Source organism: Bubalus bubalis, chromosome X, assembly GCF_019923935.1.
Source record: "Bubalus bubalis isolate 160015118507 breed Murrah chromosome X, NDDB_SH_1, whole genome shotgun sequence".
Taxonomy (NCBI): Eukaryota; Metazoa; Chordata; class Mammalia; order Artiodactyla; family Bovidae; genus Bubalus; species Bubalus bubalis.
In genome coordinates this window covers 141,568,941-141,582,768 of record NC_059181.1, presented here as the reverse complement: position 1 = coordinate 141,582,768, position 13,828 = coordinate 141,568,941, and the positions used below count along the sequence as shown (strand labels likewise).

Below are 13,828 nucleotides of genomic sequence, written 5' to 3'. Positions count from 1 at the left end.
GTGGACAGTACATATCCCCATTCCTGCCAATTTAAACTGAACAAATTCTTTCCCCCATCAGTGTCCAATAGTCTTAGTTCAATAAGCAGGAGAAAGGCATAAATCACTTCACTTACTTTATATATATAAAAATAGGTTTACAGAAGATAAGCTTTAGACCACATCAAAGTGGTACTTTACATTCAAACTTTAACTGTTCTGGAGAAAAAAGCATACCTTAAAGCAATTGACTAAATACATACAGATTGAAAGCTACTGACCTCTTCTTAGAAGAGATACTTTAAGAAACTACTCCAATATTTTCTACATTTTTCTTTAACAAACTCACTCAAAGAGCCAGCTTCTTACAAATAACAAATCACTATAAGTAATTTGCACCTTTCATGTATTAAAAAGTTGGCCTAATCAAGCTACTAATCAAGTGACCTCCAAAATTATGACTGAAACTTACAGCTTTATGAATCTTGATTATAATTGAGGAAAAAAATCCCAGAATTGGCAAAATGAATTGTCTTTGCATGCAAAACTGATGAAGAAATAATAGGAAGCCCATATCAGAGGATCCAAGTCAGTTAAAAAGTTTCCCAAGTAAGACTCTTCTGCACAGAATTAAAGGCCTGGGTTCAAATTAAAGGCCTGGGTTCAAATCAAAGGCCTGTATGATCTTGGGTAAGTCACTTAATCCCTCTGCCCCTCATTGTTCTCAAATGTCTTGTTGCTGTTGTTTAGTTGTGTCCAACTCTTTTGCGACCCCATGGACTGTAGCCCGCCAGCTTCCTCTGTCCATGGGATTTCTCAGGCAAGAATACTGGGGTGGGTTGCCATTTCCTTCTCCAGGGGATCTTCCTGACCCAGGCATCAAACCCATATCTCCTGTGTCAGCAGGTGGATTCTTTACCGCTGAGCCACCAGCAAAGCCCTCCCAAATGTACACTGAGATAATTCCTAACTCAAAAAAGTTTTCTACAAGATTTAAAATCCTAAGAACAACTTCATTTTAAGGTAAGCCATTTAGTCTGAACACATCACAAATCAGGTTAATTTTTCCTTTGATTACGGCCCACAAAAATTTTACTCATCTGACAACTTTCCCTCTTGAGGCTTTCTTCTTTTTTAAAAAAAATTATTTATTTTTAATTAGAAGGTAATTTGGAGAAGGCAATGGCACCCCACTCCAGTACTCTTGCCTGGAAAATCCCATGGACGGAGGAGCCTGGTCGGCTGCAGTACATGGTGTCGCTAAGAGTTGGACACGACTGAGCGACTTCACTTTCACTTTTCACTTTCATGCATTAGAGAAGGAAATGGCAACCCACTCCAGTGTTCTTGCCTGGAGAATCCCAGGGACGGGGGAGCCTGGTGGGCTGCCGTCTATGGGGTCACACAGAGTCGGACATGACTCAAGCGATTTAGCAGCTTAGCAGAAGGTAATTGCTTTACAATGTTGTGTGTGTTTCTGCTGTACATCAACGTGAATCAGCCATAGGTATATATATATGCCCCCTCCCTCTTAAACCTCCCTCCCACCTCCCACCCCATCCACTCCTCTACGTTGTCACAGAACACCTGATTTGAGCTCCCAGCACCACACAGCAAATTTCCACTGGCTATCTATTTTACATATGGCTATTTATGTTTCCTTGCTACTCTCTCCATTCGTACCACCCTCTCCTTCCCCCGCTGTGTCCATAAGTCTGTTCTCTATGTCTGCGTCTCCACTGCTGCCCTGCAAATAGGTTCATTAGCACCATTTTTCTATATTCCATATGTATGTTAATACATGATACTGTTTTTCTCTTTCTGACCTACTTCATTCTGTATAACAAGGTCTAGATTTATCCACTTCACTAGAACTGACTTTATGGCTGACTAACATTCCATTGTATACATGTACCACAACTTCTTTATCCATTCATCTTGTCGGTGGATATCTAGGTTGCTTCCACATCCTAGCTACTGTAAACGGTGCTGCAATGAACACTGGGGTACATATGTCTTTTAAAATTGTGGTTTTCTCAGAGTATATGCTCTTGGAAAAGGAAACGGCAACCCACTCCAGTATTCGTGCCTGGAAAATCTCATGGACATAGGAGCCTGGTGGGCTACAGATCATGGGGTCGCAAAAGAGCCAGACATGACTTAGCAATGAAACAACAACAAGGTATATGCTCAGTAGTGGGATTGCTGGGTCATATGGTAGTTTTAGTACTCGTTTTTCAAGAAATCTCTATACTGTTCTCCATAGTGGCTATCTCATTTTTTTTTAATTAAACTATTTTAGTAAAAAAAATTACTAAAAAATTGAACTCACAATAGAGAAAATACATTTGCACACTTACTAACTGCTTTTTTAAAAAAATATCATAGATCTTTAGTGATAGAAAAGGTCACTTAATATATAGCATTTTATTTTTGAAGGATATATATATATACACATCTTAATACCTCCTGAAATTGACATATGACAGTTGTCAGCAACTTACATATATAACTGACAGTGTCTTCTTTCTTAGCAGTACAAAAAGTAGTGGGAAATCTTAAAATCGAGGCTATCTTAGATTTAAACATGGTATCTGGAATCCCTAGGCAATTTCTCAACTAGGCAGTAAGCAAATAAAAATCTGAATAGCTAGTCTAAAAGTATGTAAACTATAATATGTGTGTGTATGCACAGAAAATTCTTCAAAATATTACAATTAAAAGAGGTACTGGAATTTAATTCCTTTATAATTCTTTATGGTTGTATGTTCTTTTACAGGTTTTTTTTTTTAATCAGAAAAATTTACTTTTTATTCTGAAGAAAAACTAGATAGGCTGTGTTAACACTGTTATGGCTGTTCATATATCTGGGAAAATTTAATAGTTCATGGAGCATTTCTTTAGGATAAGTACAGATCAGTTAATGTTTAATTCACTACTTCAAACTGGTGAAGATTATACTAACGTCATTGTTACCGATGCTACAAACAATTTTAAATGCCTATTTTATGATTACATCAAATTGTTTTATAATATGCACATGTAAATCTCTTCCACAACAAGTTGATGAATTATTAAAGAGGGTAGAAATGTTACTTCAAATCAACAAAGTATATATGGTTTTCCTAATTTCTATTGTTTAGTAGTAAATCTACACAAAATGTCACATAAAACAGAACAGATAACTTTTTTCTCTATGGGAAAATTTACCTAAATGTTTGCTTTAATTATGTTCAAGATCTCAACACTTTTTATCAGTTGAGGAGTTCAGCTTAACAATCCTCTAAGATCTAAAACTAACAGGAAAAAACTAGCAATTCCTTGGTGGTCCAGTGGTCGGGACTCTACACTTCCACGCAGGGGCACAAGTTCAGTCTCTGATCAGGGAACTAAAATCCTGCATGCTGTGTGGCGTAGCCAAAAAAACAGAATTAAAATGTCAATGTTCCTACTGCTTCAAATTGCTCTATGACTATAAATATACTTAAAAAGAAAATATTAAACTCCCTTCATTTTTTAATGAGCTTTCTTTTCAAAGAAAGAACATTCTGCACAAGTCTCCAGAGTAATGAAGTAGAAGTCATAAAGCAACAAAACTGATTTTTATGTGTATGTGTGTGGGCAGGAGGATTCTTAAGAAGATCAAAAACAGAAATCATGCCCTGGACTGTGAGCCTCTAAGCAATAGCATATTAAAGTCAGTTATATTGACTAGAATTAAATCTTAGTGTAAATCAGCAAAACAACTTCTGTTAAGTAAAAATCCAAATTTTGCATTTAAGCAAGTCTTTAATTCAAGCAAGATTCAGACAAGTTAAAAGGAGTTTATAATTACAAAGTAATGTCATGATATATAAGCACAAAGATTTTTAACAGGATAGGGAAACTGTCTATGATGATACTTAAATAGTTGTTCAGTCACCAGCAGGACTGATAAAAATGGGGGAAAGGTCAAAGACTTGGGTCAAATAGATGATTAACGAAAAGAAAGGAGGCTGAAAGTTAAATGTACATAAGTGGTCCTTATTTCCAAATGGAAGTGTAAACATAACGCAAGTTTCTAAAAAGATGCCCTACAATACTGATTTATAAAACAGAAAAAGATCAGACATTCATTCTAATCCTTGAAGAAGCTAGGAAAAAAATCTATTATTTAAGGAAAAGAGTAACTCTCAGGAATTACAATGCCAACATGCAACCAGAAAAAAGGCAACAGTATGAAGTAATAAAAATTAAGCATATGGATGATGAAATTCACATGAAAAGATGACATGGATTTTGGTTCACCCCACAAGCATCAATAATGCTTACTCTGTCAATATTCTGAAGCATTTGAGACTGTGTGACACAGACAGAGGGAATGTGACACAAAGGTGGTTTCTTCAATGTGCTAATGCTCGCATTCCAACACACTTTCTAAGGGACAACTGCTGACCCTCCTTATTACTTACAACTAACTCCAAATGCCTAGGACTCCCTTGCAAGTCAATCTAGTGCCAGAGAGGATATCTGCCACCAGTCAATAGAGGATCCCCTAAGTCCCAAGAGCAATTCCTTAAGGGGGTTTTAAAAATCCAGAAAACCGAAACTAAATCAAAAAAACTTTAAAATAAATATAGGCTTTGGGGGAGAATGGATACATGTATATGTATGGCTGAGTCCCTTCACTGTTCAGCCGAAACTACCACAACATTGTTAATAGGCTATATCCTAATACAAAATATAAAGTTAAAAGTTTGAAAAAAACTAAAATAAATACTGGCAACTGTATAAGGCAACTAGTTTGAAAAAGACAATATTCACTTGGATATAAAGTACTAGGGAATATATTAGAAAAGCTCAGTAACCATGTAAAATGAACATGTAAGTATAGTTTGAAGAGCTTCAAAACAGGAAAACCTACAGCTGCCATGGGTTTTTTTGGTTTTGCAAAACATAATGCTTCACAATAAATTCATGTTAATCTGAATTTTAGAATCCATGTAGTTTTGTTTTTATTTATTAATATAGATCAATTGGAATTTATGCATAATCAGTTAAAGCTGATACATATAGGATGCATATAATAAAAATGCCATGTTTATTTTAAACATGTATGAAATATACTTACACAGTAGCTCTTCAGTCTGATAAAATCCACAGTCATAGGAATGGATTTGTCACTATTTCTGTTCAGTGCTTTGATGTAATCCAACAGGTCAGCAAAGAACTTATAGCCCCCCTTGAGCACACAGAGGGCCACAATGTGATGGCCACCCATCTCCTTCATCACATCTCGAGCCAGTCGTTCGGTCCTACAGAAATTAAAATCAGTAATTTAATAGAAATTAAATTATATTATTTAAAAAAAACATTTAAACTTTATGGAAATTCCCTGGCAGTCCAGGGGTTAGGACTCCATGTTTTCACTGATGAGGGTCTGGATTTGATCCCTGGTAAGGGAACTTAGATCCTGCAAGCCGAAGGGAGTGGACAAACATTAAAAAAAAAAAAGGAGGTTCAAGTCAGTAAACCTATAGCTGATTCATGTTGATGTATGGCAGAAACCAACACAATATTGTAAAGCAATTATCCTTCAATTAAAAAATAAGTTCAAAAAAATATAAATAAATAAAATCAACGCATTGCAAATGTAAAAAAAAGGATTCAGCTTCCACAAAAAACGTACTCTGCCCTCCGTGAAGTCTATCTGTGCTCATAAAGCAAAGGTAAAAATTTCAAAAACCTTCAAAATCCATGTGTACTATAAGATCTATCATGAAAAATTTAAAAAAGCAAATTAAAATAAGATACAATTTTCACCTATCAAACTGGCAAACTCTGATAATACAATATTAGAAGAGATGGTGAGGAAAATAGCACACTCATATACCATTGGGAGTATAAATTAATATAACTTTCTGGAGGATACTTTGACAGTATCAAAACATTCAATAAACACCTTCCCCTTGGCCCAAAATTTCCCCATGGATAAAGTTAATTGACCAAATATCTGTAAAAGGATGTTCCCTTCTACTATGATCTGTAAAAGCAAAATAATGGAGACATCATGCATCCATCAATAAGGAACTGGGTATATCAATTATGGTACAGCCAGAAAGTGGAATGCCATGCAACCTTTAAATATTGAGACAGCACCAGATGTACTAATCTGAAAAAATGTCCAATAAATTGTAGATCTATACAACAGCAATACTAATGTGTTAAAATATATGGTATAGATACATAGGCAGTGAGTAGGGAAGAAATGTGTACAGGAGACCGAGAGAACTTTACTCTTCATGTTTAAGCGTCTAGAGTCAGAATATTTTAGAATATAGTTATAATAATATTATAATCTTAGAATAAAAAAGAACAGCCAGAGACACAAGACAAGCATTTAAATAAAGTGAAGTTTTTCACTGAAATTCATTTAACAGAAAATTTTCAAGCTAGTGTGCATAATAATCAAAATATGACCTTGCCTTCCCATGATTGAGCCCCACTCCATTTCCCTGTTCAGGGTTGAGAAATCAAAGACTTTGTGACTAAAGTTCATTCTTCCAGTTTCCCTTCAATATTTACTTTATTCTTCTCCATACAGATTCCTGGTATACCATGACTTATACTGGGTTATTCATAAGTTCTCCTCCCCTCCCTTTTTTGTCAAGAGGGCTTCTAAAATAGAAAGCATCAATTATGTGAAAAGCTGGCCTAGTTTATGTTCAAATATCAACTAGTTAAAACAGTTGCTGACACTAGAAATTAATATAAGGAAAGACAAAATTCCAACTTGAGATCATACTAACCTGTCCATAATTAGTCCATGAGGAATAAACACTTTCTCCAAATCCTCAGCATAATGATTGGGTATACAAAATAAATTTAGGTCATAACCTGGTTCATCATCGCTAATCTGAAAAAGAAATACAGCTGTGTTAATGAGAGCATTTCAGGATACAAACACTTGATTGGATTTAGATGTTTAAAAACCTTAGCCTATCACAGAAATTTAGATATTATGAGGTATCTTGTGTGTGCTAAGTCACTTCAGTTGTTTCCAACTCTGTGACCCTATGGACTGTGGCCAGAACTTTCTGTAACTTCATAGGTATAATGAATTGTAGTTATAGAAGAAATCAACCACGTTTCAGAGATTAACAGTTAAGATTACAGAAGTTGAATGACATGAAAATTTCTTTAGTTCAGCAGAGAAGAAAAACTAAATAGCTAAGACAAATATGACAAAATCTTGATAATATTATAAACATAGGTGATAAGTATATAGAGATCAATTATACTTTTTATATGCTCTCCACTTTTGCATGTTTGAAAATTTAGTAAAAAATGTTTAATACACTATAGTCTAACAAGTTAAAATATCACAGTGAACAAGAAAAATTGATGTTCCCTAACTCAAATCAAAATAGTCTCATCTCACAGTAGGGGAAAAAAAACCCACCATGAAGCTAAGTGATTCCTTAAAAACCCACGCTTGCATAACTCTGAGACTGTTATAATCAACTCATGAGGAGCCTTCATACTAGACACTCTAAGATTGTTTGAGCAGGACCACATATTGGTCATCTTGGTATGTCCAGTTCCTGGAAAATAAAATATTAATAACACTGAGGACGTGGTACCTGTGGTGGTAAAATATGCTATGAGTACAGCTTTCTAAATTTTGTATATGAACCTATACACACAGAGGACTTCCCAGGTGGTGCTAGTAGTAAAGAACCTGTCTGTTAATGCAGGAGATGTAACAGACGCAGGTTCGATCCCTGGGTCAGGAAGATCCCCTAGAGGAGGAAATGGCAATCCATTCCAGTATTCTTGCCTGGAGAATCCCATGGACATAGGAGCCTGGCGGGCTATACTCCTTAGGGTCACACAGAGTCAGACACAACTGATGTGATTTAGCATGCATACACACAGAAAAACTATAATAAAATCACAAAAACCTTTATCTTGGGGAGTGCAGTTATAGTGATTTTATTTATTATATATTTCAAATTGTCTTCGATGAGTATATACTGCTTTTTACAAATTCAAGTCCTCATTAATTAGTTGTGGTAGTATGTCTTTTCATATACAATATGAAAAGCATAGGGAAATTTTCTAAGATATATTAAAACCAAATCTATGAATAAAAAATTATAATAGAAATAAAAGGAAGACAAGAAAAAAAAGAAAGGTTGGTATGCAAGAATATACCAAACAGTGGTCAACTGTAAGAACTGGGGACCTGCCACTTTCTGCACATTAATCTTGACTTGGGTTTTTTTCATTGTCAATTTCACTTTAAAAAAAATTATAGTTTCTTTATAATTTCTATTCGGCATTATATTTAAAATTTCTTCAGCACCTGGCCAGTTAGCTCAGTTGGTTAGAGTGGTGCTAATACAGCTTATTCCAAAGACACCAACCAGAATTATAATATTTTGTTTCACATTTTATTCAAGATGGAATATCTTCCAAATCACATTCAAGAAGCCGATGACATGAACTTTGGCAGCTGGCAAGAAATATTGGTCAAACCATAATTAAATCTTGCCAAGTCAGTTATTATCTATTGAGCATCTCCTGCTCCAATCAGCACTGTGTTAGGTGCTTAAGGACAAGTAGCTTGGTTTTCAATAAATTGTAAAAATAGATATTTAAGATGCATCTATTATCCACAGAATTGATAATTATATTTTAAGAAATTTGAAGTTCATGTCGTCTTTCTTTCAGTCCCCAGAGCTCTGAGTTTTCCAGACTTTGGTGGAGTTTCAAGTACTGTCAGACTGGTAGTAATTGCATGCCACTTCCATCTGGAGCTGTGGCCAGGAGGCTGGTGGTCATTTGGGCAGGTGGATAGGGACATGTCCACGGGCAAGGTCCAGCAGCACGCAGAGCACAGGCACTCGCTGGGCATGCAGCCTGAAGTCAATATTGGTTTGTTTTAAAAACAAACATGTTGGAGAAGGAAATGGCAACCTACTCCAGTATTTTTGCCTGGAAAAGTCCATGGACAGAGGAGCCTGGCTGGCTGCAGTCCATGGGGTTACATGACTGAGCATGCATGCATGAGGGTGGAGGGTCACGGGTTGGTAGCAATAAACTGGTAGAACTAAAAAAAAAAAAAAAAAAAAAAAACAACAACAACAACAAAAAAACATGTATTACTTTCATACGCAGAGGGGAATATCCTATTTTGGGTATGGGAGAAAGATTATGCCAGATCCTCTAGGGTGAAGTACTAATGTATCCAACTCAGCATTCACATCAGGCTTATTTCACAAGACATTACTACAAAAAGAATGGGAATGGGACATCTGTGATACCTACAGGAGTATTTTAAGTGAGTATTATTTTTATAATGCTTCATAACAAGCAAGGTATTACTTTTCCAAATTTTATAAACTGAAATCTAATCAAAGTTTTGGGAAAAGGAGAGGTAGACCTTGCTAGATCCTATGCAAGGATAAACATTCATGTCAGGCTTGTCAGACTAGATCTGCTATTACCTGACAAGAATGAAAAATGTACCATTTCAGAGCGCTTTAAAATCAAGATCCAGAGCACCAAAATGGCTTCCCTTCCTCCCAATTACTCACCGCTCTGTCACAAGCATAAACCAGGACCCACCCAGTACTCTGAAACATGCAACACTTTCACGGAAGATTACTGCTTCTGTGAAAATGACTCAGTATCTGGCTGTGGGTTTTGCATGCATCCTAAGAACTTCAAGTCTTGTTTGTATCCATCAAAGCTAATGTGAATTCTGCCCAGAGTTCAAGCCAGACACGCAGTCTAACACAGATCAGCAGGGATATACCCCCAAATGGGAATTCTCTCTGTCAACATGCCAAATTCATTTCTATCTCAGGGAATTCCCTGGCAGTCCAGTGGTTAGGACTCCATGCTTTCACTGCTGAGTGCCCGGATTCAATCCCTGGTCAAGGAACTAAGATCCCTCCAGCTGTGTGGCATGGCCAAAAAATGAAATTTTTAAACAAATTTTTTCCAATTGAAAAGGTTTTATTTTCAATTGGTACTATTCGATTTATATATCACATTCAGTGTAAAAGGGTTTTTTTGTTATTTGAAGCATTAAAAAAAATACATCAATATAACTCTTTCCAAAAGGCAAAAACAAAATTCATAAAATCTGCCTCACTTGAGGTACTTTAGACATAAATTCACAACTTTGTTATAATTCACTATAAATATATGGGGTTGCCATTTCCTCCTCCAGGAGATCTTCCCAACCCAGGGATCAAACTAGTGTCTCCTGCGTCTCCTGCACTGGCAGGTGGATTTTTTAACCACTGAGCCACCTGGGAACCTCAATATTAATTGATTAATATCTGATATGAATTAACCCCATCTAATATGGATTAGTTAACAGTCCAGTGGGTACTTTGATAGGAAGGGATCATATATATTTAATTACATAAAAATGCATTCAGCATCCACCTTGATTACAGCACTATGCCACAGATTTTGTAGGATACAAAGATGATTATAAATTGAGAGACTTCAAAGAGTTTATAATCTAATGGAAAAGACATATATATATATATATATGACCAACTACACAGCACATTAAAGCTTATAATCTGTACCATATCTAATCCCACAAGCCCACAAATGTGTGATTATCAAAAGTGCTTATACACACTAAAGATAAATGGAATCCAAGGTCACCTAGCACCAATGACCCCTTCCTAAAGAAATATTAAGCTTAAAGTATATGATAAAGTATTATATTCTGTTGCCTAAATTGCAAACTGAGTAAATTAGACTGGCATGTCTCTGGCACCGAATTAGCACAGCCTTCTAAATCAACTAGGTGACAGAAATGCCCAACTTTATATATGAGTATAAATTACATGGTATTATTTGTAGCTTGGCGTTGTATGTCTAAGGACAGTGGTTACTACCAACACTTCCTAAAAGAACTGTATTAGTCTGCGGTAACAAAAAATCATAGACTGGGTGGCTTAAACAACAGTAATAGTAACTTATTTCTCACTGTTCTGGAGGCTGTGAAGTCCAAGATCAAGGTCAGCAAAGTAGGCTCCATTATGAGGCCTCTTCTCCTGGCTATGTGTGTGCTGGGGGCGGCGTGGGGCTGGGAACTCTGGTGTCTTTCTTCAAAGACCAAGGCCCCACCCTCACGACCTTATCTAATCCTAATTACCTTCCTAAGGCCCCTTTCCAAATACCACTGCTTGGCAGGGCGGGTGGGGCGGGGCGGTGGCTAAAGCTTCAACATGTGAACTTAAAATGGCTCAAGCTCACAAAGAAGCTTCTGGATGGCTTTGGGAAGGGCCCAACTCCAAAATATTTAGGGGAGAGCTCTGGAGGGGCTGGAAGTGGTAAACAAATGAAAATGTGGTTTCTTTGCAGATACATCTTTCCTACTATGATTCCCAGTTCAGCCAGAAATGGCCAAAAGATAGGTTATTAATAGCTCTGAGACACTTACCATTTACTCAGTTCAGAAATCTGACTGCATCTACTCAGAGCTTTAGAAGGTAGCTTTCAAATTCTAACTTATCTATAATAAACTTGTTAATGGTAAAATCTACAAGGCACTTTTATTAATATGAAAGATTACTGAAAAATGCAACATTACTATATATCTTTTGTTTAGGACCAAAGTCCATCTTTTACTATCATAAATTATCAAAATTATTTTATTTTCCAGTAAAACTGGAGCCACAAATTCTTAATAATTATATGTGTCACATCTATAATAATGGTTTTCATACATGAAAAATGTTGTTGCTTGTACATAAGATGTCTAATTACAAAGATATATTATCTAAAATTACAGTAAGCAAAGAGATTAACTAGAATGAAGATAACACATGCAACATCAATTCATCATCTGTGAGCTGGATGGCTTAGGTCTATTTGTGATCCAAAAATGACAATGTTTATGCGTCTAAACAAGACTGAATGGAAGTGAGGAAGTGAGTTTTAAAATGTGAATTAAAAGGTGTACAGTAATAGATAAAATACATTTTATTTTATTCTTAGTAACCAACAATACGGGCTTCCCAGGTGGCGATAGTGGTAAAGAAACTGCCTGCCAAGGCAGGAGACCTAAGAGACAAGAGTTCTCTGAGTCAGGAAGATCCCCTGAAAGAGGAAATAGCTACCCATTGCAGTACTTTTGCCTGGAGAATCCCATGGACAGAGGAGCCTGGCAGGCTACAGTCCATAGGGTCGCAACGAGTTGGACACGACTGAAGCAACTTAGCATGCACACACCAACAATAATTCCAAGCTTCCAGAATGGGCAGAAATGACCAGGTGGCATATTTTTACCTTTGATATTCAGACACTTCAAAACTCTCAAAAAACACCAAAGCAGATATGTCATACCCTTGGGATAATTTGTGATAACTCAGGGTATCTTAAGACCAAAATTATGAACTTCTGATGCATTTATTCCTAAATGTGAAAATAGTTTAAGCTAGTAGTATGTTCATTTTCCAATTTTATATCAGCCTTACAAATAAATTACACATAACACTTGCTTGCCCTCCCTTCTAATAGGTAAAGAATTAAAAGCTTTACAAGAATCTAAGGCTTACAAAAATTAAAATCAGCATTCTATTCAACTCAGGGATAAATTATTACCTGCTTCTCTGTAAGCGGGCCCATAACTACTATCTATATGTACAAGGACATGCATTTAGCCAACATTATCATCTTTCCTTTCCAGTGTGCACAGTAGAATAATAGGCATGTTAACTCTGGGCAAAATACACGCCTATCAATTATCAGAAGCACAGTGCTGAAGATAGTAGTTCACAGCAATTTCAAATGTCTGTTTGAATTCTTATTTGTAGCAAATTTTTCTAAATATTAGACATTTGGCAGCCACTGGTAGGAAAGTAACAGTCTCAATATTGATATTAACAATTGTGGCTGGCAATTTTACAGCATATAAATCTTACTGATGCATATAATATACAATTAAAGAGGAAGAAGAGGACACTAGCACATCTTCATCTTTAGCATCTCTTCACACTGGGGGTAAAAATGACACGGCCTAATTACTGCCTAGTGAACTACAGAAAGCTAACAGAAAGCTAAAAGAACTCCAAGACCCTTCTTCTCTGTTGATCTGGTTGGTCCTTTTGTCTTTTTCCCACCTCTTGCCTACAGACTTTCTGTAATACCTAGATATAAAAAATGGACGGAAAAAGTTAAGATGAATCTATAGGATGCATGTCACATTAATTAATCAATTTTAGAATGAAACCGCCAAATTCAACTACTCCATTTCTCAGCAGTCACCAAGGATAATTTTGGTCTACACTGTCAGCCTAAATCCTGTTGATAAAATGATAGTGTTGTGGACCCCAAAAAAGCACTATTTTATCAATTCTGTGAAAATGTGGCAGGGTAAGATTTAAGCCCAGTTAATAGGGATTACATTTCTAGCAGTGCTGCTGCTAAGTCACTTCAGTCCTGTCCGACTCTGTGCGACCCCATAGACGGAAGCCCACTAGGCTCCTCTGTCCCTGGGATTCTCCAAGCAAGAACACTGGAGTGGGTTGCCATTTCCTTCTCCAATGCATGAAAGTGAAAGTGAAGTTGCTCAGTCGTGTCTGACCCTCAGCAACCCCATGGACTGCAGCCTTCCAGGCTCCTCCGCCCATGGGATTTTCCAGGCAAGAGTACTGGAGTCGGCCATCCTGAAATGTAGAAGATATTTTATCCACATAATGTATTTCTGATGCTTCATAATAACCTGCAAAAATTTAGAAGCTTGTTCTTTGTTCAAGTGTGTCCAAGTTTTCCCTGGTAGTTTAGAGACATACTTAGAAGTAGCATGGGTCTTATCAGGCAGATCTGGTGG

The 13,828-nt window shown here is 36.5% G+C and overlaps 1 protein-coding gene across 4 annotated transcripts in view; it reads right to left on the bottom strand.

The window, feature by feature from the left end:
• Positions 1-13,828, bottom strand: part of HPRT1 (hypoxanthine phosphoribosyltransferase 1) — a 31,590-nt gene that overhangs the window by 15,409 nt on the left and 2,353 nt on the right. For 2 of the 4 annotated variants that reach the window (XM_006074802.3, XM_025277370.1), the window contains exons 2-3: positions 6,768-6,874; positions 5,090-5,273 (exon numbers count right to left, since the gene is read on the bottom strand). In XM_006074802.3, the coding sequence (XP_006074864.1) occupies positions 5,090-5,273; positions 6,768-6,874 (291 nt within the window). Of the gene's footprint in view, positions 1-5,089; positions 5,274-6,767; positions 6,875-7,420; positions 7,563-10,981; positions 11,048-13,828 lie in introns of those variants that run through there. The other 2 variants (XM_006074801.4, XM_025277369.1) reach the window with 2 other exon arrangements.